Source organism: Amblyomma americanum, chromosome 5, assembly GCF_052857255.1.
Source record: "Amblyomma americanum isolate KBUSLIRL-KWMA chromosome 5, ASM5285725v1, whole genome shotgun sequence".
NCBI lineage: Eukaryota > Metazoa > Arthropoda > Arachnida > Ixodida > Ixodidae > Amblyomma > Amblyomma americanum.
In genome coordinates this window covers 200,853,835-200,881,425 of record NC_135501.1, presented here as the reverse complement: position 1 = coordinate 200,881,425, position 27,591 = coordinate 200,853,835, and the positions used below count along the sequence as shown (strand labels likewise).

Sequence of the window (27,591 nt, the reverse complement as noted above, 5' to 3'; positions counted from 1 at the left end):
CCGTTCACCTCTGGAACAAGTTACCGGGTGATATTGTCTTCATGCGTGGAGTATTGTTTATATGTAACTGTACAACCCCCCCCCCCCCCCTATGTAATGCCTGAAAAGGGCCTATATAGGGTATGTGAAAAAAAATATATAACGACCAATTAACGAATTTCGTCTCGGGACATTGGCCGGGTTTTGTCGTGACAACTCCAATGGTGTCGTATTAAAAATAGAAGAAATACTACCTACCTGGAATAGAGAACACAAGAAATATGAGACGTGAGTGTTAATATTTTAGACTGAGACGATGATAACGAAAGTGACACAGGTGGTTGTGGTGCTGATGATGATTGCATCTCTTACGTCGGTCTGTATGCCATCAGACAGACGCGGGCCGTTGCTGACGCAGGGAGCAAGCATCACGTGCCCGTGCCGGTGCTCAAGTTTTTCTTCGGCGAACCCGAACAATGCAGGGCGCTGCGTGTCGTCTTCGGCTTTGTTTTCGGCCTCTTTATGGGCTACTGTGAGTGATACTTAAAAAAATATTGATTGCTCTCGCTAATATAGAGAATCTGTTGGAAGCTTCCCCTCGCTTTCTTAATGCCATATAATGCAACCGTAATATTTTTGCCTATCTCTCAAGGTTTACACCTTACGATGAATACCAGGAAGACGTATAGAGGCGTTCCGGAAATAGGAAGGCAAGACTATAGTCAAGAGTGATGGGCGGTCTAATAATGGTTTTAATCAGTGTTTTTAGGACGCGTGGTTTTTTATTAAGCAGTGGTGTTTTGCTATCAGCATTTCCTTGGCCAGGCAGAAAGCAAGCGGTAGGAGAACCTTACTAACTTGTAGCAACTTGCTTTAATCCCTCTAAAAATTTTAGTGCACTCTTTATTTTCGCAATATTATGAGAGCACTGCTTTATCAGACATTTAACAAAGATAGATTATCGGCTTATGACGAATTCTGGATGGCACAGACACCATGAAAGGCCATCTAATTATATCAGGTCCGATAGAATCAAGTCTCAAAAGTTATTCTTGAAGCAGGAGCTAGATGAATGCATGAATAATATTCCTGTAGAGATAGGTACGTTTTATATGCCCCTTTCAGGTTCTGTGTGAATCTGGAGATACTTCGGTTCTTAAGTAGGACCTAAGGATTCCCCAAAGATTGTTCGTTCCAGTTCTCATGAAGTCACGGTACACGCGAGAGGCGCTACACGCTCCCAAACTGTGAAGCTTGAAAACTACGCTGAATTCATATCATATGTATATGCCGTGTTGCGTGATGTGCTTGGGATGATCGAAGGCAAAATCGCGCGCCAATTATTTTTCGGCAGTTCGGCTTCTTCGGCCAAACACAAAAATAACAGTATGTAGCTAGGCTCTTTGGTTGTACGAGAATATGAAAAAAAAGCAGTGCGTAAAAACAAAAAATAAAGGGACACCTAAGTCGCCTTCAGAATTGAATGCGCTGGCATCAGATTTCACATTTGCGGGAGCTTCTGTTGCAACTGCTGTGCGTGTTTGCGTCAATTTAGTTTGCAACTGTCGGTGCATCAAGCTCCATATTCTGACTGCTTGCTGCAGCAGAAGGCATCCGCTTTGCTAAGACGCTGCCGACATTTGCATGTACCCCATTTTTCTCTTTTTGATTTCGTTTCCCTCTAGGTGGCTCTTTATAAGATAAGTTGCTCCCAACCCGATGGACAGATTATGATGTCGTCAGAAAACCATGTGACCTCTCTCGACCAATCACGAATTTAGTTGCCACCTACCATGGTGGATACATAGCTGACAGTCCGGCGGCCATGTTGCCACCTGCCACGCTGAGCAGGTTATGACGGCGTCACAAGGTAGCGTGGCCTTGCTATCCCATTCATACCCAACAATTCTGGACAAAAGCAATTTTAATCTAGCAATAGCTTAATAGCACAATTTTTCATACTATTGTGAGATCTCACTATAACAAGCAATATCACCGCAGATCTCCCGTCGACAGGCTTGAATTCTTTTCTATTAACAATTTAGCTCTCGCGGAAAGCGTTCCCCATTGATTTTCTATGGCAGGCTGAACTGCTCGATGTGAGCGATAGAACAACTTCAATTTTTTCTGCACATCGGAAGAATGAGACCATTTCCTTCAATAACTCTATACCAGTATCTTGCAGTTTTCCAATGTTCAAAATTTTTGCCCAATGTTGTTTAACATGTAAAAGCGAAGTAGCCTTATTCGCTTCTGATCGCCCCTGTCTTCTTACGCACGCCGGGAGTGCAGTCTTCTACTGGGGCATCGTGCGCCAGCTGTTCACCACTGCGCTGACTCTGCGTGTCATGGGCACCGCTGTGATCCTGCTCACCGGCGTCGGATACGCGCTGTCTGCCCGCGCCCGTGCCATCGCCTGGCTCCTCGTGCCTTTCCTGTGCGGCAAGGCAGGGCGGTCGGCGATGGTCACCGCCAGCGTCTCCCTCATACTGCAAGGTACAGGGTCGCTCAAAAGATACCAGGCCACAGGGTTTGCTTTTCGAGCAATTATAGTAAAACAGTTACGACACCAGCGAAGCTCATAATATCTGCAGAAGGTAAAATAAGAAGAACGAAACTATACCCTCATTCATAGCGACTTCCGCGTGCAGGCCCGATAGAGAACATGATGATCAACAGCAAGATCGCCGTGGACTCCTTCATGTGCCTGGGCGCCCTCTCTTACAACCACACCAAAGAACGCCTGCTCCTCATGTACAAGCCCATCAAACGCATCATCTGGGACTTCGATGTGAGTCATCGAATTTCCTCGCTTGTTTCTGGTGCATTCCCGTGTAAAGTGGACGTGAAGAGGCTTGGGTAGTGATGATGGTTCGGTCGGTACTGACGACGGTGATGATAATGCAGTGAAACAATAACTGTGAGTTGATTATTCCTTTTTTTTTACGCGACCTTTAGGAGCAGGCTAAGGTCATCCACAACGAGACAGCTGCCATCGATCAAGAGGTCAAACCGATTGAGGCCGAGGTGAGGAAGTTTTATTTTTTTAATATAGTGCCGCTTGACGCCAACTTGTTGGTCTTGTTTACCGATTCGGCAACTAGGGGTGCCCTGCTTAATATCAGCACTTACTATTTATGAATGCAGCCATTTGTACTATAAGTACAATAAGTGTACTATGTATAAGTACTCTAAGTGCTTCCTTTTGAAATCGCTAGAAACGACCTTCTCATTCGGCGTAAGTTGAATTTCGGAAGCTTGAAAAACAAAATCGCTAATCATCCATGCGAATTGAGCCCCACCGATTGGCTTAGCCGTCACATTTTCACGGCACTATTCAATTGCTCAAGGATGGGTCAAACCCTTTTCAAACGGTGCAAGCTTTTAAGGCGAAAGCCTTTGTAGGCTCATGACTCTCCAGCGGGGATGTTCGCAGAAAAGTGTCACACTATAGCTGTCAAACTGATGAGGTCATCAGTGGTGTAGTATGTCGTAGCTATATATATAGTGCTCGAACTACAATTAGTGATTAGTGACGTAGTAATCAATCAACTGTTAATTAGGAAATTAGCAATTAATCACCTAATGACAATTGGTCGATTAATTGATTATTAAATCAGTTATACAGTGATTATTTTACTCATTAATGCGTGTTCAGTTAATTAGTAATAGTGGTTGGTGTGGGATGTCGTAACTGGGAACTCAGTATACGATAATCCACAGCGCATGCGCAAGGCGCCGGCATACAATGCACCTGCGCTCCAGCCTACTACGAATAAAGAAATTTGAAGATTCACAAACAATTGTGCAGTATTTAATCAACATCTACACCTCGCACCAGCGACACAAGCAGCAAAACCGCGCTATAGGCTTCCGCCTCACTGCACTTTAGGTCAACAAAGTGCACCCCCCCCCCCCCCCCCCCCCTGAATTGCACAGGTGTCCGGAGACGGCCGAGAGGCGAAGGCTCTGGAGGCGGACGCTGAGTACGTGGACAAGGTGTCCGACTCGGAGCTGCGCTCCAAGCTGGTGCGCGAGAAGTACGAGGAGCTCAAGAAGGAGATCGAGCGAGACAAAGAGATCGAGGCCGACTACGCCAAGAAACTCGAGCTTCGCTGCGAAGGTCAGGGGGGGGGGGGGGACACGCGTTCGCCTCTTCGTCGCGGCAACTCGAAATTGCGCATTTTTGCGAATACCGAAAACGGAAGTTTCGTGTTGCGCAGTTTCCAGAAGTACACATTTAACTTCATAGACCTGTTTCCCAGTTGTTACGCGTTTTTCTCTACGTTACAATTTGCGAGGATAGGAATGCAGGAACATCAGGAACAAGGCTGACATGCAACTAAAAAACAAAACACCTATATATCATATTCCAAAATTCACAATCAGACTGGTACGCAGTGTAGGAGTAAAACACGGCTATGTTTAACGTAAACAATAATGTTAAAGATGTTTTACTTAAAGTTCAATGTAAATTGTCATGGTTAGGACGGCGTACCAAATTTTTTCGAAACGGGGACATCGCATCATGACCTCCTGAACAAAAGACTTCTGAGCATGTTTACTGCATCTGAATCAGTGCGAAAGCACGAATTTGTGTTACGTAGAAGACGACGAAAAGCAGGCAGTGGCGCGGGACGGAGCGCTCGCACTAGGCCAGCTGCGAACAGACGAGGGAACAAGCAACGGAGGATTTTGTTGGGGGTTGGTACCCATTGGATTAGTGCTTACGCATTAATATGCAAGTGCGGTGCTCCTAGAGGAAAATGCACAAAAGAAAATGCCTGTGCACTGACTTTTCGGTGTCAATCGTCGAAATTGTTTCAGAGCTTTGTTCTTTGGTGTGTTTCACAACCTACTGCGTCCCGTTAGTGCCTAAAGCTTCACAAACTTTAGCTTTGTGAAGCTTTACGTAAACATTTTTAGAAATTTACATTAAAATAATATTAATTGTGTAATTAAAATATTTAATTAAATTCAATTTTAATTTTATTTTCAATTATAATATTTATTACACATTAGTTCGTATTAAAGTAATGAACCATGTGCAGTTCCTTAACGCGTTGTATGGTCTAACACTTGCCTTGGCACTTGCTGTATATAAGTTGGATATGGCTTATGGATAGGCCCGAATACACACGTTAGCAAACAAGTCAGTTTAATTTCGACATTATAGCTGCCAACAAGGACTAAATAGACAAATATTTCCTTAATTCCAGGCATCTTTTCCCAGGGCGTACGATCCTGCCGCAACGCGTTCAAGTCGGCCGAAGCCCGTTGCTTCGAAGCGCTGTCCCTCCTGGGATACCTCCTGTGTTGGCCCATGAAACTCACCATCTTGTGCCACCTCGTCAGCAGTGAGTGAAGCAAGCGTGTCCTCAAGACACTCTTATCCTCCACTTAATAGGCCATATACGCACGGTGTCAGAGCGCCTAACACCGATATTTATGGCCACCCCTGAAACTAAGCCTTTATGATCAGTTCGATAAGCAAGCATACATGCTTGTATTAGCCGTGATTTTCAAAACATATTCCAATTCCAGTCTGCAAACATAACTTCAGGTGAGGTAACAAGATGCGCGCTAGTCGCAAAATCAAACAGCTACTTGTTGTTAGGATCACGTTAGAATCCGCCTTTCTTCAGGAGATGTGGCGCCCTCTGACGAGTGGCAAAAATTCGGCTGCTACTGGTTGAAAACAAGCGATGAAAGTAGGCGCTATCCAGTTCAGAGGCGCCAACAAAGATTGCGTGCTAGCCTGACAGCTGCCGCCATCTGTCGCATGCGCCCGTCACTAATGTAAACTGCGCATGCGCAATAAGAGCTGACTCTTTTCATTCAGTGAAGTTGATGGAGAAGAGGCGAGCATGGGCAGAGTGCCCGAGTGAAAAAGAAGGATTTTAGCCAGGCTCCTTTACTCTTCCCTTACGGCGCGGTTCAGGTGTCCAACGATATATGAGACAGATACTGCGCCATTTCCTTTCCCTCCAAAACCAATTATTATTATTAGCCAGGTGTCGTGGTGTTCATAAAGCTAAATGCTGCTAGCTATACAAGTATGAAATTCGTGCGATACGGCTTGTGTGAGTTGAGTGAGGTTTGGCCTAAATGAAGCGTAGTTCCACTGGTCTTCTGACAGCCAAGAATGGTCGTCGACACGTTCCAGGTTTGCGATATTGTGTTGCTACGTATCGAAGGGTCGTTTCTCGAGTTCGCTCTTATAAAGGAAAAGCAAAATAAGAAAATTCATCTTGGCAACACATCGACACACGGAGTTGCGAAAGGCAAGCAGCAGTGCTGCGGAACACGGCATCGGCACTATGACGCGAAACAGCATGTACAGTCGGGGCGATAATAATACGGAGCAAACTTCGGTGTCAAACTCCTCGCCAGCCTTACCTAGGAAAAAATTAGGAAGTAGTTGTACGTTCACAATAAAATTCCGCTGTTTGTGCTCGCGTATAACCTCTAGAAGCCTTGGTGATTTTTTTACAGAATTAATGAGGAAAGTTAGAACGCCGAAGAGACCTCCGTATTACCAAGAACGCACGTGTACAGTATGTGTCATACTTACAGGGAACACAAGAAATGCTTAAAGCGGATAAATGCAGGCTTTGCCGGGAAGCATGACACCGACTTCTGGTCATGACACCGCATGACACCGACATCCTCTCCAGCTTCGCGCACTTTGTTTCGCTTCGCTGTCAAACCGACTTTCCCCCTTTTAAGAGCCGGTTGAACCATTTCGCGTGTTGTAAATATACCATATACTCTACATCTTGAAACAAAATGTTGCGACGAAAGGCCACACAAGTCTCCTTCTGACGGAAATGCATTGCATGTCAACGCGTTCGCATTATTCCCTACACCGACGTCAAAAATCAAAGGCAGTGTTCTCAAAAACGTCACAAATCTAAGTAAAGCAAGAAAATGAATGTTTCTAAGCTGCAGCACACTCAGTTTCGATAATGATGATGTTATTTTTCACCGTGGTGATTAGGAACATGTACAGTCTTTGTCAAAAGTATACAGCTCAAGGGGTCTGCTTCTGACCCGTGCAGCGCGGCTCCTCCTGCGTACTCAGCTAGGTATCCTAACCTCACGAATGCGGCAGGAGCTTAAGTCCTCAACCCTCCCAAGCTTAGGACCTTCAAATGTGCTAAAGAGTCACCGCTACACGGCGTGGTAGCAAACCCCTTGGGCAGCGTACTTTCGACAAAGACTGTACACTTTAACTAACAATTACCTACTAATAGCGCCGGTAACTGCTCTATTTTTTATTTATTTACATACCCTAAAGGCCCTTCTCAGGCATTTCATAGGGGAGGGGGGGTGGGGTGTACAGTTAAAAATAAACAATACTCCGCACATAGTTTTACAAGCAACACAAATCCAAAACAACAGGCAAAATGGGAAAAAAGGTACAGAGAATTCGAAGTTGAGCATTAGCAGGAATCGAGTCTTCCTATTCAGAATTTATTTGTAAAAAAACAGTTTAGTTCTTGCACAAAGGCGTCATGATTTAAGGTAAAAACAAAATCACCTGGTAACTTGTTCCAATGCCATTGCGTAGCGGTGGCGATATTAAGGCGAAAGCCTTTCTTGGCTCATGAGTGGCGCGGACGGAGGTTGTGGACGGAAGTTGTCCGCACGAACTGTCAATCAACAGGTGATAAGCAGCATATATGTAGTGAAACAAAAAACCACAAAAAAATAAATAATTAAAAATAAAAATAAAACAAATAAAATAAGGAAAATAATAATAAATGCATAAAATAAAACTAAAATCAATAAAAAATGAGAAATCTAAATAACAATCTAAAAATTAAAAATGTAAAGTGGGGGAGAAAGGACAGGGAAAGGCTTTCTAATTTCCGCTCATAAGCAGAGTTAAGTTCGAACCTGTAATTTTTCGATAATTTTGAGACGACATACACTAGTATATACAGTACCAGTAATGACATCGGGAACTAATACTGTGCTCCACATCTCCTTCCCCTCCCCTGTGCAGCTTTTCTGGGAAAGAGGACTTGCGACGGCCTGCAGCCCATAAACGCTGGCTTCGGTCAAAGCATCTCGGCCATGGAGGCCGTCAAACGGGAATTCGACTCCAATTTCAGGGTCAACGTCCAATACAAGGTCGGTCGGTTGTTCCGTGTGTCACATTTTAAGACAATTTTCCCTCCAATATCTCGCTGCGTTCTTGAGAAGCTCGCGATCTACTTCTACAGTTGCTGCCACGGCACATGCCGCGACCAACACCGTGCCTTTGAGTACAGGTTGAAGAGTCCCTGGCGGTGAAAATTATTCTGGCGCCCTCATGCCCAGCAATTCTGGACAAAAATATTTTTGAGCGGGAAACCGTTTACGAACGCAGTTGTTTCATATAATGTAAGATTTCACTATAAATATCAATAAATCCACAGATCACCCGACGGTAGTCTTGTATTTTTTTTTATTGACGGTTTTGCTATCTTCCAAAGCATTCGCCATTGGTTTTTTTATGTCAGTCTTAACTGTTCGATGTAATCGCTGGAAACACTTTAAAAGTAATATTTTGCTACATGTCAGAATAATGAACCATTATCTTCGATACTTCCCTAACAGTGTCTTAAATTTTTCCAGTTTGCAAAATTTTTGCCCGAGGAAGATGGATTTGCCGGACAACGGCGCATCTTTCAGTGCGATAGCATTTGGTTTGTAGTCATGCAAAAGCCCCCAGGTGTCTGCGTAATGAAATTCCGGATTAGTCAAGAAGGCTGTGACGTATTCAGCACAGCCAAATTTGAAAATCTTAGGGCTAGAATGTTTGAGTACCTTCCATTGGAGTTATACCATATGGGGTTATAAACCCGGCACACTTTTCCGCCTTCATCCACCAACTAATAGACACTAATCCACTTACTAATTCTTACTTATTCGCATTATTTCACCAATTGAGCTGGTCTGTACCAATAAATTAGCTTGTTCTATTGACAAAGACAAGCTAAAACTGAAAACGCAGCTTGTATGAGGAAAAAATTTAAAAAAAATGGCTGGGGTTCGATGTGGCTTGAACCTAGTTATGCGAGCGAAAGGTCGGTTAAGCATGGTCCCGATTTACAAAAATAAAATGTGAAGGCCAAAATTCAAGGTCAGGTACCCAGTGGTCATAGACATATGATCGCGTGGTCATACTACCATAGCTTGGGCCATATCACCAAGCAGTTAAGTTCGATATGACCTTGTGAGGCATATAAGGTCATTGTCGACGTGGTGCCCACTGTCACAAATCAAATGTCAAGGCCAAGTTCAATAATAATAATTAATAATAATAATTGGTTTTGGGGAAAAGGAAATGGCGCAGTATCTGTCTCATACATCGGCGGACACCTGAACCACGCCGTAAGGGAAGGGATAAAGGAGGGAGTGAAAGAAGAAAGGAAGAAAGAGGTGCCGTAGTGGAGGGCTCCGGAATAATTTCGACAACCTGGGGATCTTTAACGTGCACTGACATCGCACAGCACACGGGCGCCTTAGCGTTTTGCTCCATAAACACGCAGCCGCCGCTGTCGGGTTCGAACCCGGAAGGCAAAGTTCAGAGGTCACAGTTGATATTGAGGTCAAGGTCAAAGTCGAAGGTCAAGGTTACGTACCCAGTGGACATGGTTATGATCACGTGGCCATACTATTATAGCTTGGGCCATACCACCATGCAGTTAAGTTCGGTTTGACCTTGTGAGGCACTGAAGGTCATTGTCTCATCCACATCGAAATCGGAAGTTGCACCCTGAGGGGTAGAGCTTTTGCTGTAAATCAAAGTACAGGTATCCATTGGCCACCAGTGGTACTTTTGCAACCAAAACAAAATGATTTGAAGACAGGAACACGGTTCCCTGAGGCTATGCTACATCGATATTCACGTTCCAACGCGGATCACAGTCATTTTCGCTTTAATGTGACTAGTTTGATTCGAATGGCAGGGAAAGAATTTTTTTATACCATTTTTTTCACCGCTGAATGCATCTTTTGCTGCCCAGCCAACGTACAGATAGCCAGAGCCACGCACAGGCTCGATTTTTACTCTGAACAATATTGGATGGATTAGTTCTCGGTGTCCCTTTAAGAACATCGAAGATGCCCCCTAACCAGGCGCCTGTGTTGTCTGCCTCGGCGTCACCCTGCACGCAGCTGATAATGCCCGAGGACGCCATCAACGTCGTCAGCCCCGAAGACCTGGCCCGGGGCGTACACGAGGAGTTCGAGCACCGCCACAAAAGCCTCGCGCTCATCTCGATCGCCCTAAGTCGCATCTTCGCAGCAGTCCTGCTCTTCGCTGTCCTCGAGTAAGTCTTGCAGCATCGCGCTTCGCTGATTGGCTTTTTTTTGGTAAAGGTATGTGTGTCTTTAGCAGCTTAATTGGCAGTTATTGCCCTCGGTTCTTTGTGGACTGGTCATATTATTAATGCGAAAGCATTAGGTAGCTATTTTGACTCCGGAACTGTCCGCAAAATGGGTCGTCGGAGGTTTGTCCCCTGTGACGTAACTAGGTATGTGAGTACATTGGCCATATGGACGCCATGAGTTATTAGAATAAAAATAAGAAAAGAAAATTGGTGTCTAGGTAGGAATCGAATCCGGGCCGCCGACATGCGAGATGACGTGACAGTATGACGCAAAATTTAGACAGTGATGACGTTACACCGGAGCGGGTGGTAATTTCCTTCTATTGAGTCTGTAGCCTTACCCCCCTCCCCTCGACAAATCACTGTCACCAAAGGAAGCAATGGCCTGGAGGAAGATACAAACGATCATCTACTTTTCGCCAGAAATCTTAGGTATATAAAATCAGCACAAGGTAGAGGGCAGGGTATGTAAATACTGCGGAGCTAAAGGTACTTTGGCATGCATCACTATAGAATGTAACAGCTCCCCTGGGGCTGCGGAGTTCAATCATGGAACAGCTTGGGACGATTTGCTGCGAAGCGAGGACCCCGCTACGCAGGGAAAAACTCATCAGCCTGGCGGCCGAGGATGTGACCGACCAACGGCACCGTTCCAGGTCCGGTAGCCTAACCCCCGAGCCCTCGGCTTAGGCTGCACCCACGGGAGAGCAGGCTACCACCCTTTGGCGAAGTAAAGTTGCATAGAAAGCGAAAATGCGCATACAAAGGAATAGGACACGATCACTGTCACGTGCAGACAGCAGAGAGGAGGAATGATGGAAAGAGACGCACGGCGCAAAACCGCGTCCGTTGAAGCGACGACGTTGGTTTGAGCAGCAGATGTGGCAGGTGCAGACGAAATCCCAGCGATGTCATCATTTGTTGATCTGGATGTGGTGACGGTATCCACCAATACATTCACCTAACTTTTTTAATTATGTCCAGGTGCATTAAATGCAGTGAAACAGCACGACCCATGTATTATATCGCATGGAGAAGCTGCAGCGCACACTGAGCCATTACAGGCGTGTACGTACCGCATATGTCGTCCAGCGCACCAGACGACGTGCCCTTTCACGACCGTCGAGGTAGATTGTTGTTGGACACAGCAGAAAAGGCTCGGGAGGTTCGTACAACTCTTTCAAAGGGCAGTGGCTTTATTTCGATTCAGGCGAAATCCGAAAGAAAAAAACTCAGAGGGCACTAAAAGACTGCTTACGTGCTGTGAACGTTAGTCTGTCGCCGTGAGCGTTCTACCTCGGCGCAGGTTGCGTACTTAGAAACGGTGTGAACGGATCGCACAGGTGAAATTCTGTGGTACCTCAGCCGAGGTCCCGGAGGAGGAAGGCTCCGGCTGAGTTGTGTGCCAACTCGTTCAACTCTCTACCCTGGTGGCCAGGTTTGACGTCAACGTATGCTTGTCTAGTGTGGAGGAAGAAGATGATGCAAGTAAGGTAACCCTCCCTTTAGCCGCCGTGGTGGCTCAGTGCTTAAGAAGCTTGGCTACTGACCCGAAAGACGCGGGTTCGATCCCGGCCGAGGCGGTCGAGTTTCGATTGAGCCGAAATTTTAGTGGCCCGTGTACTGTGCGATGTCAGTTCATGTTACAGAAGCCCTGGTGGTCGAAATGATCTGGAGCCCTGCACTACGACGTTCCTCGTAGCCTGAGTCACTTTGGGACGTTAAGCCCTAATAAACCATAAACCATAAACCAACTCTACTCTTAATTAACAGACAGGACAATTGAATAGAGGGTCGCGTTATGACATACATGACGGAACCTCACACTCACCGAAGCCAAGGAGCGGTGACTCTTCGATTCCGTCATCTACCATTAGTGAAGTTTGGATATGCTAAATTTGAGTCTGTGAGTATGTATTGCGGGGCAGGATTTGTGGACGCGAGTGTTATTCCTCTTATGCTGTTTGTGTGTCGAATCTGACTGCCTGTAAGTTGATCGATCGTCTGCCCTTTGTGCACAACCGCCACTATGGCTAATAGTCCTTTGGGACCCACGGCATCGACGTAGAATACTGCTTCTTGCATGCTGTAGTGTTACTGGTTTTCCTTTCATCTTGCTTGTCTTAGTGCCTGGTGGCTGGGTGCATGTTTCCTGGAGTAGACTTGACACATCCCGTTCATAGACTTGGGATAACTTGTTTAGTAAGAATTTTGTGGGGACGCTCAACATTAAGATTATTGAGGACACTAAAGCTATTTTCCTCATACAAAATCGTCAGAGCTAATAACATATACAATTTCCGCATTTTAAGTTCCTTCTTCTCGACTACTGAGCAGAAGAATTGTTTAGTACAAACCGCAAGTCTTCCACCTAAAAAAACACTTATACTTGCTCGTAGTACTGACTAATGGCATACTCCGAATCTCCGCGCAATCTACAAATATCAGTCATTGCACCACAACCTCCCACAAATACTCAGTCAACATCAATATGTCCAGCTAATTTCAATGAAACCAATTCGAGAATATTTTTCCAACCTATAAATAGTAGTGTTTTGATATATATCTGCTTCACTGATCTATTATCTCTCTTACCTTTACGTTATCTTGGGTTCAGTTATGATTGTATAAATCTGCAGTTTTATTCTAGTATGTATGTATAAAGTATTCTTCTATTATTTGTAGTAAACTAAGTTTGTTTGTATGTTGAAAAACTACGCAAAGTTATTATTGTACAGTGTCTGCTATTATCGACTTCTTCATTGTTTCTGTTAATTATTGTTGTTAGTAACTAGGTCGGCACTGCCTTGTAGAGGTTTTCCGGGCAATGTCAAGCTGTGATTTCAAGCTTTTAGCCCCGGTACCCTTCCAGACTTCTGGTAAAATGAATTGAATTGAACTTCTTCCTGTCTGTGTGGTTGCCAGTCGGACGACTTGAGCCTTGAAGTGTGCCTCGATGAATTTCTCGATGGTGTTGCGAGCTCCGAAGTGGAGCAGTCGCTCTGTCGATGTTAATAACAGCAGTCCCATATCTTTTCTATAGGTCGTTCTGATTGTGGTGCAGGGATGCTTTATATCGGCTTTATTGAGGCGAAGCTATGTTGCCACATTAACGATACGGGTGATGACAAATGTACCGCGGTTCTTAGGCTGTGATTCGGGCAATCATTTGATCACCCACGTCACGGAGCTTTTGTAGAGTGAGCGAACTGGGCTATGTCGGCAATTTCGTGTAATCGAAACGTGTCCGCAGCCATTGTGGGACACTAGAAAGAGAGAACGTCTAAAAAGAGGAGCAAACAGAGGCGACGAGTGCCGATGAGGCGTCAATGCTTTCGCATTACTCCAATAGGTGTTACCGCAGTGATCTAGTTTGTTTTTTTTGTAGCGAAAGCTACATTGGACAAGAACTTGCAGTTTCGCGGTGCTCGCAGTCCCACCGTGGTCGCACCGCACCACGTGACCAACCACGTGACCAACCGCGTGACGAACCACGTGACAACTAGCCAGACAACCAGACTAACCTGCACTTCCAATCAAGATTAACCAAGGCTAACAAAGCTATGCCTTAGCTTTCGCTACGTATATCCTGGCGCAGCCGAGCTAAGCTACTGGCAATTTTTTATTTGATCTTGATTCAACATCAGGTGCTGTTGGGTGCACAGGCAAAAAGCCAGAAAGGCTTAACTAGGCTTGTGCTGCTCATTTCTGTCTTTGCACGTTTTTTTTATTTTTTTCATGAGCCCTATGCAAGCGAGCCGACTTAGAAGTCAATCAAGCCCACCCGCTAATCTTTTCACAAGCCCGATGAGCATATTCGTACCAAACAAGTCGGGTCGACTATCTTTTGTAACGTTCAAGCAAACGTCCTTTATACGTGCGATACTATTTCGCCATGAACTCAGAAACAATTATGCCAGTGAATGACAAGCCCCGTTAAGCAGTCTTCTGTTCCCCTTGCAGAGCTAAGGGCTACGTGGAAAAATATCTGGATGACCTGGCCTTTGACAATATCTACGTAACCGAATACTTCTGCAAGATCGACGACAGGCGAGCCAGAAAGGTTGGTAGGTCTACTAACTCAGCGCGCAGTAGCAACGCTTAATGGCGGCTTGAGTCATCAGGAATGCGCAGTTCTAATTACCAGTTGCATGGTCTCTATTTGCAGGGGATGGATACCCTATTGCCTCTTAAGCGATACGAGGCGATAGACATCTACGACCCCCTTGAATTTCGCTTCTCCCGGCACGAATACACAGCTTTGGTGAGTTGTTCATGCCTTACGTTTGAAAAGCTGGCTTGGCTTGAGACATAGTTCTTAACTTGCGGTGCCAGTGCAGAAAGAGGCAGCTGCATGGAAAGAGGACCGGGTAAAGCTGCAAGCCGCTCCCTATTAGTTGCAAAATCTAGATATAGCTCTAATGTAGCGCAGGGGGCAAACACGGCAAGAAGACGCTGACTATGACAGTGGTGTTCCATTCGGGGAATTTACTTTTTTCAGGAAAGGGAAGAGTAATAATTTGATAAAATTATTTTAGGGAGTTTTAGGGAACCTTAAGAACAAAGCTTTTCTCATTTGGTAGAAATTTAGGATTTTTTAAGCTGCTGGAGAGAAGAAGTGTCTGAAATATGGCTTTCTGAATGTAATGGATGGGATTCTCGGCTACGGCATGGAATGTAACGGCGCTGAGGCTAACCCCCAACATTGGCGTTGTAAAATTCCGTCATATACAGCGTTTTTCCTCCATAAAGACCGCGGCGGCTGCGTTTTTATGGAGGAAAAACGCTGAGGCGCCCGTGTGCTGTGCAATGTCAGTGCACGTTAAAGATCCCCAGGTGGTCGAAATTATTCCGGAGCCCTCCACTACGGCACCTATTCTTCCTTTCTTCTTTCACTCCCTCCTTTATCCCTCCCCTTACGGCGCGGTTCAGGTGTCCAAAGATATATGAGACAGATACTGCAATATTTCCTTTCCCCCAAAACCAATTATTATTATTATTACAGGGTAGCTGAAAATGCCCTGGCCTCAGGGAGTGGTTATGGCCAGTGTTGTCCGGCACATACGTCACCTACAAAAGCACCAAGGTACAAGGTACTGGGGCAGGAGAATTACATTCCTCCTCAAAGTCCACAAATTTTGAGATTTCACGCTGTCGTAAATATCCTGATTCACGTACAAGGGTCAAAAACAGGTCATGTGGCTTGGAAAATATTGACCTACCCCTTACACATGCGAGTTCACTACTTTGAAATTGCGCTATTAAGGTTACAACCTGAACTGGTCACTTCCCTATCACATCTCGGTCTGTTCGTTATCCCTGCTCTTGATGCCGTTAAATGGTTGTCTAGGCCAATCGTACTCGCAAAAGTTTCGGGGAAACCAGTTGAACCTTGACAGCCTCCCAGCCGGACTAAGAAGTGCATACAACAACGCGCATCGCCAAATGTCTAACCAGAGGGGCAACAAACTCGACAGATGCGTGGCGTCGGCTCCGAACTCGTGCACGTGGCCTTCGGAAGCATCGTGCTGGGCCTCGACTACCTCATCTACGACGCCCTGGACATAATACGGCGCAACGCGGAGGTCGAGTTTGTCCAGGAAGGTACGCACTGCCATGCACGCCCGTTCACGGGTGATCTGCTCTCGAATGAGCCGCCTCTTATCGAAAGGTGAAGCGTTTTTGTTCGACTCAAGATCACAACACATGGCATAGCACTGCCCGACATCTGGTCGCTATGAACGTGCTGGTAGCAAAGGTAGCGCACAGCAATGACAGCCCCCAAAATATACAATGAGTTCCATCCTCAGCAGTGATCCAAGTGAGTGAGGGGATAAACATTCTCGAGCCGTGTGTAGGTGATGTTTTATGCCCGGATGGAGCCATTAGTCCAAGACCCTATTGCCCATGCCCAAAACTTTGGTTTCTGGAGCAGTGAAAACCTGTTGAGGATAATGCGAGTCACCCGACCGCGGCGGCTGCGTTTTTAAGGAGGAAAAACGCTAAGGCGCCCGTGTGCTGTGCGATGTCAGTGCACGTTAAAGATCGAAATTATTCCGGAGCCCTCCACTACGGCACCTCTTTCTTCCTTTCTTCTTTCACTGCCTCCTTTATCCCTTCCCTTACGGCGCGCTTCAGGTGTCCAACGATATATGAGACAGATACTGTGCCATTTAATTTCCCCCAAAACCAATTATTATTATTATTATTATTATTATTATTATTATTATTATTATTATTATTATTATTATTATTATTAATAATATTATTATTATTTTAATTATTATTATTATTATTATTATTATTATTATTATTATTATTATTATTATTATTATTATTATTATTATTATTATTATTATTATTATTATTATTATTATTATTATTATTATTATTATTATTATTATTATTCAATGAAGTGAAGTAGCAGTGAAGTGAAGTGAAGAGTGCACGAAGAACTGTCAGCCAATGGTTATCCGAGCCGCTTCATATCAAAGCTACAAGAACGAGCTGCACATCCAGCTACCACTGATTGTAGGACGTATCGAACACGAGCAGGCATTCCATACATGCCTGGTATCAGCGAAGCGTTGTCTCGTGTGTTCTCAAAATACGACTTACGCGTGGCCCACATGCCTGTCAGCAAGCTGCGGAATCAGCTAATGAATGTGAAAGACCGACTACCAAATGAGCAGTTTCCAGGAGTCGTCTACAAAATACCATGCCTGAACTGCAATCATGCCTACATCGGTGAGACAGGGAAGTTCTCAAGACGCATAAAGGACCACCAACGTGATGTAAAAAACAAAAAGCATGCCACAAATGCGCTGGCGGGTCATGCACACGACACTGGCCACCAGATTGACTGGGCCAATGCCTCCATCTTATCTAAGGAAAGAAACCTGACGACGCGCCTTCTGCTGGAATCGCTATTCATCCAAACATCACAAGCAACATTAAAACAAGAACGCTGGCCCCATGCCAGGCATCTACGCCCGATCTTTACGTCACATTCTCCGGATATAAATTCGCCACCGCTCTTGTCCTGCTCACTGTGAACAAGAAACCCGTACGGGTTTCGAAACGTCTTTCTTTTTTCGACTATGGTCAGTGACTGCTACTTCACTTCACTGCATCACCATGCCTGACCAGACGGATTTCCGTCGAACTCTTGACTACATGAACTTTCGGAGCATTTACGGACAAGACGTGGTCACCAAGATTCGTCGCTTTGTTTCACTAACTTCAAGAGTCGCAGCCTTCAAGACCCATCTAGACTTCAACCTGACATGCAGGTGGGAGAACCTGGTACCCAAGTCTCTCCGTCTCAAAACTCCCGTCCACTCCGTCTGGGGCCACCAGATCATTCAACACGCCGAAAGAAAACTGGTACTTGCACGTGTTCAGGAATGCCGGCAGAAGATAAAGCGCCTCGAGACCGACTCGTTTTTCGCGCGGAGACAGCTCGAATACATTGTCCAAGAGCGCTTTCCGGACGTACAACTGCACGCCAACTACACGGCAGCAGTAAGAGAACGGCATTGCAAGGCATCGCATGAGAAGAAGATTGATGCTCTTCGGATTCCAAGGAAAGAGAACAAAAGACAGGTTGTGGTGAACCTCTCCTCCTATAAGCCAAGCGCAGCTGAAACCTCTGTCCTCTGCCGCGGTTTGAGCTTTAATACAGATCGCCCACCAGAAAAGAAAAAGGTAATCTGTGCGGTTGAGCGTGCGGTAAGCCTGCTACCTATGAACGTCCGAGATGAAGCCCGCACTCGCGCCATTGGCGTTCTCTCGAAGTGGCGGCATAAGCCCCTCTTCTCTGTGGCTGAGAAACGAGCCATACGCGACCTCAGAAGGAACCCGGAGATTGCCATCTTACCGGCAGACAAAGGGAATGCTACCGTCCTGCTCAACCGCAGTGAATACAATGACAAGATGATCGGTTTACTGAACGACGGCACCTACTTGTCTGTACCACGCGATCCTACGGCCAGATTGCAAACAAAATTGCAAGAACTGCTGGCGGGCCTATTTAAGCTCGTGCCCCCGGATAACAAGAAACTTTACTACCGCCTCCTATGCACAAATGGTTCGGCTCCTGCTATATACGGTCTACCGAAGATCCACAAGCCTGGAATCCCCCTACGCCCGATAGTGGTCTTCACAAGGTCGCCACTGTATCGACTTTCGGGGTACCTCCACGAAGTGTTCAGCCCTTTATCCGGAAAGACTAGGACGTACATCGGGAACTCTTCAAATTTTGTTCAGAAACTGCATGACTTGGAATTGGACGCAGAGGACGTAATGGTCTCCTTCGACGTCACGGCACTCTTCACCAGTGTCCCGGTTGACCTAGCCGTTTCCACGTGCGAGGAAGCGTTGGAGAAGGACCGCAATCTGGCAAGTCGTACGCCCTTCGACGTTCCAGAGCTGAGCACACTGCTACGGTTCTGCCTAAGCAATACGTATTTTTCCTTTAATTCAAAATTCTACAGACAGACCCAAGGCACTGCGATGGGCGCTTCCATATCGGTCACCACAGCAAACCTCGTCATGGAAGCACTAGAGGACAAGGTATTGAATGCTTTCACTCCAGCACCCAAGGTCTTCTACCGGTATGTCGACGACTGTTTTTGCATATTAAGGAAAGAGGACGCGTCGCGGTTTCTACATGAACTAAACAGTGTTGAACCAAGCTTGAAGTTCACGGCCGAGTTTGAGCAAGAAAACCGCCTTCCCTTCTTGGATGTCCTGGTCGAGCGGAGGGACAATCGCCTTTCGTTCTCTGTGTACAGAAAGCCTACGCACACAGCCCAGTACTTAAATTTTCATTCCAATCATCCAGTTGCGCACAAAGCCTCCGTCGTCACATCACTGACCAAACGTGCGACACGTGTCTGCAAAAGCCGAGAAGATCAAGAAAAGGAGTTAAAAAGAGTGCACGAAGAACTGTCAGCCAACGGTTATCCGAGCCGCTTCATATCAAAGCTACAAGAACGAGCTGCACATCCAGCTACCACTGATTGTAGGACGTATCGAACACGAGCAGGCATTCCATACATGCCTGGTATCAGCGAAGCGTTGTCTCGTGTGTTCTCAAAATACGACTTACGCGTGGCCCACATGCCTGTCAGCAAGCTGCGGAATCAGCTAATGAATGTGAAAGACCGACTACCAAATGAGCAGTTTCCAGAAGTCGTCTACAAAATACCATGCCTGAACTGCAATCATGCCTACATCGGTGAGACAGGGAAGTTCTCAAGACGCATAAAGGACCACCAACGTGATGTAAAAAACAAAAAGCATGCCACAAATGCGCTGGCGGGTCATGCACACGACACTGGCCACCAGATTGACTGGGCCAATGCCTCCATCTTATCTAAGGAAAGAAACCTGACGACGCGCCTTCTGCTGGAATCGCTATTCATCCAAACATCACAAGCAACATTAAACAAGAACGCTGGCCCCATGCCAGGCATCTACGCCCGATCTTTACGTCACATTCTCCGGATATAAATTCGCCACCGCTCTTGTCCTGCTCACTGTGAACAAGAAACCCGTACGGGTTTCGAAACGTCTTTCTTTTTTCGACTATGGTCAGTGACTGCTACTTCACTTCATTGCATCACCATGCCTGACCAGACGGATTTCCGTCGAACTCTTGACTATATTATTATTATTATTATTATTATTATTATTATTATGCGAGTCAAGCGTGCTTCCCACAGCTAAGGAGGGGAGGGAGGAGTGGGGAAAAGACAAGGCGGTTCTGGGTACTCCGAGAAGAGATGCAAGAGGGTCGGTGCAGCTCTGCAGGAGGAAGACTGCGATGGAAAACGAGTGGGACAGAATATGTGCAGGATGCGCTGGAATTGGTAGTAGCCCGCTTGTACCTGCTACCGCTCGGTAGTTTCTCCTCTTGATTGACGCTTGTGTGGCGGTGAGAACTGCGTCCGTTCCGCCCCGTTAGCTCAGAGGAGGTCCTCGAATGAGGAAAGTATGATTGTGGAGAGCGAGCGAGCGTTCCCCTCGTTGCCGAGAACAACCGATTCTACGAAGTTTAAGGTGCACTTAGGACAATGCATTCCAATTTATGTTGTTCGTAATGGTCGGATTTTGGCTCTTTTTTGTAGTGTTAATGTCACTTAAACAACAAAATACACACTCATTGCTTCGTAGATTAGATTTTCGGATTCATATTTTCCCCCTCGTTTCTGATTTATCTATGGCGAATCGCTATTCTCTGAGTAGTGAATCATTGCGCAGAGGGCAATCAAAAAGACGATGCTTTAGCACTGATGTGCGGGATGCCTCGTTGAGATCAAGCTATGTGATTCAGAACAACCGGTCTTAGAATATTCACCTGATGACCGACCATCCTCAAATGAAGTTGTTCTGTCATTTGAGCAGCCTATTCTAAAATTCTCCTTTTCCCTTAGTTGTTTCCTCCGGCAATGTCATTAGCAATATGGATAAGACAGTTAAAGTAACCGAAGAGTTAAGCGTAACGGAGCGGATTCCAAGACAAGGCAAGCGTAGCAGGGGACGGTAGAAGGTTAGGTGGGCGGATGAGATTAGGAAGTTTTCTGGCAAATATGGTGGGCGCAGCTGGCAAAGGAGAGGGTCAATTAGAGATACATGGGAGAGGCCTTTGCCCTGCAGTGGGTGCAGTCAGGCTGATTATTATTATTATTATTATTATTATTATTATTATTATTATTATTATTATTATTATTATTATTATTATTATTATTATTATTATTATTATTATTATTATTATTATTATTATTATTATTATCATTATTATTATTATTATTATTATTATTATTATTATTATGTATCCGCTGGGATCCCTTTCACTACGAGCGCTTCTTTAACCGCGAGGTTGTTTCGTCTCGCAAAACACTCCGCTCACCCGCTCTTAAGTTTGGTCCATCTCGAACCAACGCTGAATCGCAGGCTTTCACCGCATCGCCCTGCAAGTCTTCGGGACCGGAGCCGTGAGCAACCTGGTGCGCAAGCTTTTCAAGGACTTCGACATCGAGGAGAAACTGGAGCGCATCGCCAGCAACGCGCACTGCCTTCCGCGGCCCGTCCGGACGTCCCGCCGGCTCGTCCTGCGTCTGTACCTCGTCTACGCCTCACTCGTGGCTCTGGTCTTCGCCCAGCTGTTCGCGGCCAGGATGAGGAGGGCTGTGTGCGCTTACTTCTTCAGGAAGGTGAGCAACCGCTGGCTTACACATTCCAAAGCCAATGCAGCAGTGAGGCGAGGTGAGGACTGAGGTTTCGGAGGGAAGGAGGAGATTCTTGGGACATATCATAAGAGAGCAGTGCAGAAAACGACACGCAGCACAGCATAGAAGACAGGACGGACGCTGACTACGAACTGCTTATTGTGAAGCGACTAAGCGCATTATGTATGTCCGACATTCTCGAACAAAAATTTTGAAAATTTTGGAAAATTGTAAGGTCTTCATCATAGTCATCATCATCATCAGCCTATCTACGCCCACTGCGGGGCAAAGGCCTCTCCCATGTCTCTCCAGTTAACCCTATCCTTTGCCAGTGGCGCCCACCCTATGTCCGTAGACTTCTTAATCTCATCCGCCAACCTAACCTTCAGCCGCCCCCTGCTACGCTTGCCTGCTCTTGGAATCCACTCCGTTACCCTTAAGGACCAGCGGTTATTTTGCCTTCGCAGTACATGCCCTGCCCAAGCCCATTTCTTCCTCTTGATTTCGAATAGGATGTCATTCCACAGCGTTTGTTCCCTCACTCACTCTGCCCGCTTCCCGTGTCTTCCGATGTGCAGGAAAACCTTTCTTAACAATATTTCAATCACACGCATCGGGCTGTTAGGGATGCTATAGCAAACCAATGGGTTAACGCTTTTGACGACAGCAAAAATGTGAATAGCAAAAAATGCAAGCCTACCGACGGGAGATGCATGTATATGTTGATTTTTATAGCGAAATGTTACAATATATGAAAAATGTGCGCTTATAAACTCTTTTCCGTTCAAAAACGCTTTTGTCCAGAATTATTAGGTATGAATACATAACACATATCACGTGTCAATCAAGGAGCCAATGAAGCACGAGGGCCAAACGCTAAATGGAAGAAGAAAAGTACGGTTCTTTCATCTATTCAAAGAACCGTAGTTTTTTTTTCTTCCTTTTTGCCTTATGCCTTGGCGCTTCGTTGGCTCCCTGAACGGCACGTGATCTGTGTTATGGATTTATAATGTGCCGGGTCGCTTCACAATACCCTGTTGGTGACCGCAGTGGTGGCCTAGTGGTTTTAGCGTCCGCCTCGCATGCGGGTAGTGCGGGGTTCGATCTCCAGTGCCACCGGGTACCCACTGGGGATACAATGGGTGCAAGCTTTCCCCTGCCTGGTGCTCGGCATCTTTAGGGTGAAATGCTTGGGAAAAGGGTTCTGACCCCACCTTGAGAAGACGAAAAAACACGTTGTGCCATGGTGCTCTTTGGCCACTGACTACCTTGCGCCAAAAAATTCAGCATCATCATAACCTTGTGGTGGTCAGCGCCCGTCCTATCTTCTACTACGTTAATGCTGTGCTGCATACCATTTTTTTTTGCGCTTCCCGCTTATGATCAAGTATGAACCAAGTACCCCAAACACTCATTTTAATCGAAATCATGAGCTCATTGGAGACATGAAACATGACTTTGCGGTGAAAACTGGCACTACCATACATAGATTGTAAGTCGAAGCAGGACATAGCAAGAGCGTGGACTGTTTGGGCTGGTTGGTGGACCATTTTAAAACACTGTAGCGTAGGTGGGAGACAAACGCACATGTGGGAAGAACAGTACAAGCGCTAATTTCTAACCCGTTCGTGCTCATGGAAGTAGTCTTGGCACCCGGCACAATACTTTACACAGGGCACACTCAGAGGCAAGACGTAGTAGTAATGAACTATTTCTGTTCATGCTTAAACCTGATTTATTTTGTAGCCATCCTGCTTAGCTGAGTTGGTACAGAGACTGCCCCTGAGACACGGTAGTTCCAGGTCCGAACCTGCAACCAGGACGATTTTTTTTTTCAACTACAAATTTTCTGTGACAGCTATATACCTTTCCATTGCAGTCGTGTAGCTAAGCTTGGGTTGAAGCTAATAACTAATTGCTCCGCTATTACATATCTGATCCACCTGGGAGGATTGCCCTCAACACTGTACCAATACTCCTCTGAGGTGACGCCGTATGTGCCCTAAGGTGGATACTTGCGAACTATATCGAAAAGCACAGACAGCGCGGGGAACTGTCATAGTTTCCCAGTTTCATACCATTGCGTCCGAGATACGATTCGTCCTGACCCTACTGTGGAGCAGTTGGCACTCTCTTTCACACAGTTTGGGAATGTAAAAAAAAAAAACAGACCTAGACAGCAATCCCGATACAATACAAGAGTGCTGGGAGGCAACCCTCAATAGACGCAGTCGCCTCGACCAGAAATCGCTGGTCGAGAGGGTCCGGATTATGATGGCGACCAATGGGTTCTCCTACTGAACCCACCCAGTGTTTATGCTCTTAATAAATGTTTTTCCTCCTCGTCCTTCTCATGCAATTGCACAATAATAGCCTTCAAGCATAGCGTCTACCGTAAGCGCTACCACTTGCCGCCACGACGAGCCGTCAGTTCGCACGCGTCAAGGGTCCCTAGAAGTCACGTGCGCCCACATGCCCACACCTGCACCTCGCGTCCGCACCTCGGGATCGTATGCGCATTCGCGGATAGCGGTACTCGGTACTAGTAAGCGGTATCACTGGTGATAAAAGGGATGCTAAAAGTCTCTATTATGAGCATAAATTTTGTGTGACGTTCTGCGGAGCTGCGAGTTAACTTCATCGCGCGCTGCTGTGTCCACTTTAGAAATGGACGACACTGTGTGCGCAGTACCCTAGTGCTTTACAAATGCTAAACAATCATAAAAGGTATGAACGACATAGAAAAGACAGCTAGTTTTGTTTTTTATAATAATTTTATCGTCATTATGACTGCAATGAACATTTCAAGCTAGTTTGCTTTTCTGCAACGCGTGTGGAGATCGCGAGGCTAGCATATTCAGCGCAAATTTATTACCTTGTGCATCAACTTTCGTTTGTAGAGTGAGTTCATGTTTTCTGTCTTGATTTAACGAGCAATTGTGAAATAAGTCGTATTTGCAGGAATGAACTCTCTACGCACTGCTCGTCTTTTCGGGCTCTTCGAGTCAATCGGGGCTATCCGAACAGAGCGAACAGCGTATAAAAGATCGATAGCAGCGTGTTGATATGATATGGCCGAGCATCCCCAAAGGGTGTCTGAGTTTTCGAGGGAAGCAAAACAAATAAACTGTCTCGTTTATCGGGGGACACCTCAACCACGTTGTGCGGGGAAGGGATCGAGGGAGTGAAAGAAGGTAGACACGAAGAGGCGACGTAGTGGAGGGCTCCGAATTCTCTCATCGCACAATGCACGAGCGCCATTTCCAGTAGAGTACACTCTGAACAGAAAAGAGCAAAAAGGAAGTAGTCGGCTGTCCTCTAGCTCACTCCCTTTTATAAGAGGGGGTCCGCTAGAAGCATGGTGCAAGAATAAGTATGTTATTCTTGCACGGTGGCTAGAGGACAGCTTACTTCCTTCTTACTCTCGATAGGCGTATTAGTGTTTAGAGTGTGCGTTTGCCCTGCCGGCTCTTTAACAATGCATTTTCCCCCCTCTCTCTCTCGTCACCTAAGCGTGAGAAGAAACGAGTGCTGCACCTGTACAACAAGATGCTGAAGCAGAGGGCGGGCTACCTGCGATATGTGCGACACAGGATCAGGAAGTTGGTGCGCGACCGGGAATTCAACGTGAGTGCCTCCTGTTTCCTTCCTGCATTTATTTTCCTGAAGAACTTTTGCTTTTAGCCCCGTGAGGCCAAAATTAGTCATTGGTCATAAAATTCGCCCGTTGGTTGGAGGGAAGTGACACCACTGTACAGGAGTATTCCCATTGGCTGAAGGTGAGTGACATCCCAAGACGGCAGCATTCCCATTGGCTGCAGAAAGGAGACGTCACAAGACCGAAGGTGACGTCACTTCCGGTAAAGGCAGGAACAGCAGCTAATGCTGTCGCATTGCCATCGCATAATGGAAATAGGGGGACCTGTGAATTTTTTGTAGTTTTTGTAAAACGTTTTTATAAATGCAATTACAGTCTTAGATCGATTGCTTTTGACCTTTATTCGCTGCCTAATTCATTGATTCGCTCGTCCGCGACTGCATCAGCTGGACGTCGGCTGGTTTGAGTTTTTTCGCAAGATGGCGCCACGCGTCTACCGGTTTCTCCAGCTGGTGGGCGTGGCTCACCAGCGCTGCTGCCTCGTGTGCGGGGACCCAGAGGACCGTGCATCGTACCTGTGTCCCACAGAAGTGTGCCACTGCGTCTACTGCTTTGTCTGCTGGAGCGAGATCGGGGTGAGAGAAGTCTCCTCGCTTCCTTGTAGGCTCGCGAAGCCGCCGTGTTCGCCTTTAGCCTAACGGAGACAAAGCCGCTCAAGAGGCGAAGAGTACGCGGGGAACAGACACGTACAGTCTTTGTCAAAACTATACAGCCCAAGGTGTTTGCTTCCAAGTGGTGTAGTGGGGCTCTTAAGCACATTTGACAGTCCTAAGTTTGGGATGGTTGAGCCCTTAATTCCCTCCCGCCTTCGTGAGATTAGGGTCCCTGAGTAAGCAAGAGGAGTCGCACTGCAGTGCTTAGAAGCAGGCCCCTTGGACTGTACACAGACACAAAGGCGCAGCGCTGCGCGTGTTCTTTAGGAAGAGGATTCCGGCCAAATAATGGACACAAACTCACCCCCCCCTTCCTCAATTCCTACTGACGCAGGATTTAAGGCGTAGACGTAAAGGAGGTGGATTTTGTGATGAATCTCGCCAATATAAAGCCTATTAAAGCTTAAGCGTATGACATGCTGGGTGCGCTGAATGTGCTAAAACTAGCCGCGGTAAAATTATTTCTCTTGTGCTAGTTGTGCTCATTGCTTTGCTGAAAGCTTCCATAAGGCGAGTGATAATAATAATAATAATAATAATAATAATAATAATAATAATAATAATAATTGGTTTTTGGGGAAAGGAAATGGCGCTGTATCTGTCTCATATATCGTTGGACACCTGAACCGCGCCGTAAGGGAAGGGATAAAGGAGGGGGTGAAAGAAGAAAGGAAGAGAGTGGTGCCGTAGTGGAGGGCTCCGGAATAATTTCGACCACCTGGGGATCTTTAACGTGCACTGACATCGCACAGCACACGGGCGCCTTAGCGTTCTGCCTCCATAAAAACGCAGCCGCCGCGGTAAGGCGAGTGCCATAATTACACATATTTCCATGCGAATTTTATGGATTCAGTATGAAAAATATGTAGTCGGCGTGAACATTATAGAAAGCGCGTATGAAAACTTGGACTCCATAGGACGTTATGCACATTTTATAAAAATTAAAAGGAAAATTTTGTAAAAAGTTTATGGACTGTACACGAGAACGCATGGATGCCCATATATTTTTCCACATCATATGGATTTTATGTTGCCATAATTCCATGCAAGCGACTCGTATGGAAAGTTTCAGTATATAGGCGTGTCAAAATAGTTTTCTTCTTTTATTTATTTTTCACCGTTCTTTTCAGAGATGCTACGCCTGCGAACCATCGGAAGACGAAGAATCGCCCCTAAGTGACGGAAGTCCTCCATTCATGCCCTGAATTGGACGCAGTAATTCTTAAATTCCCCTGCATCGAACAATAATTTGGTTACCTTTAAGCAATGCTTCAAAGCAGGAGAATGAAGTCTGTGTGAAAAGACTATGATGTCATAGCAGAGCTTTAAATATGTTTGCGTTTTTCCTGGTTATGTTAATAAAACGCCCACATAAGAATATCCGGGGCTTTAGACACTTCTCTTTATAAAGATTGGGAATAAAGAAAAATATTCGACCTCAACTACTTTCAAAAGAAGCGTATGTGAGTGAAAGTGTCCGACTGTTTCTGTTACTGTGTCAGCAATACAGTCCTCTGGTAGCGTACGCCCAAGAGTCTGTGTAAAGCCTTCACATCCCGGGCACTCTTGGAGCACTGAAGGTGCCACTCTTAAGGTACCCTCCATGGGGTACACCACCAACCATCCATGTATCTTCCCCCTGCAACCACCTCCACACACAAGCCAACGGCGAATCGAAATTC

The 27,591-nt window shown here is 46.0% G+C and overlaps 1 protein-coding gene across 1 annotated transcript; it reads left to right on the top strand.

Moving 5' to 3' along the window:
- The first annotated feature begins 406 nt into the window (after window positions 1–406).
- snky (ubiquitin protein ligase sneaky) lies at window positions 407–27,126 on the top strand. The gene is made up of 15 exons (XM_077668156.1): window positions 407–511; window positions 2,272–2,475; window positions 2,631–2,770; window positions 2,938–3,006; window positions 3,919–4,102; window positions 5,199–5,336; window positions 7,991–8,118; window positions 10,150–10,304; window positions 14,328–14,427; window positions 14,533–14,628; window positions 15,842–15,968; window positions 21,324–21,583; window positions 25,112–25,225; window positions 25,643–25,831; window positions 27,040–27,126. The coding sequence occupies exons 1-15, from the start codon at window positions 502–504 to the stop codon at window positions 27,112–27,114; spliced, it is 1,989 nt and encodes a 662-aa protein (XP_077524282.1). The 5' UTR covers window positions 407–501; the 3' UTR covers window positions 27,115–27,126.
- The last annotated feature ends 465 nt before the right edge of the window (window positions 27,127–27,591 follow it).

Coding starts and splice junctions, on each gene's coding strand:
- snky (XM_077668156.1), top strand. Junction 14,428..14,532: donor ACGACAGGCGAGCCAGAAAG/GTTGGTAGGTCT, acceptor CTCTATTTGCAG/GGGATGGATACCCTATTGCC. Junction 25,226..25,642: donor TGCGCGACCGGGAATTCAAC/GTGAGTGCCTCC, acceptor CGACTGCATCAG/CTGGACGTCGGCTGGTTTGA.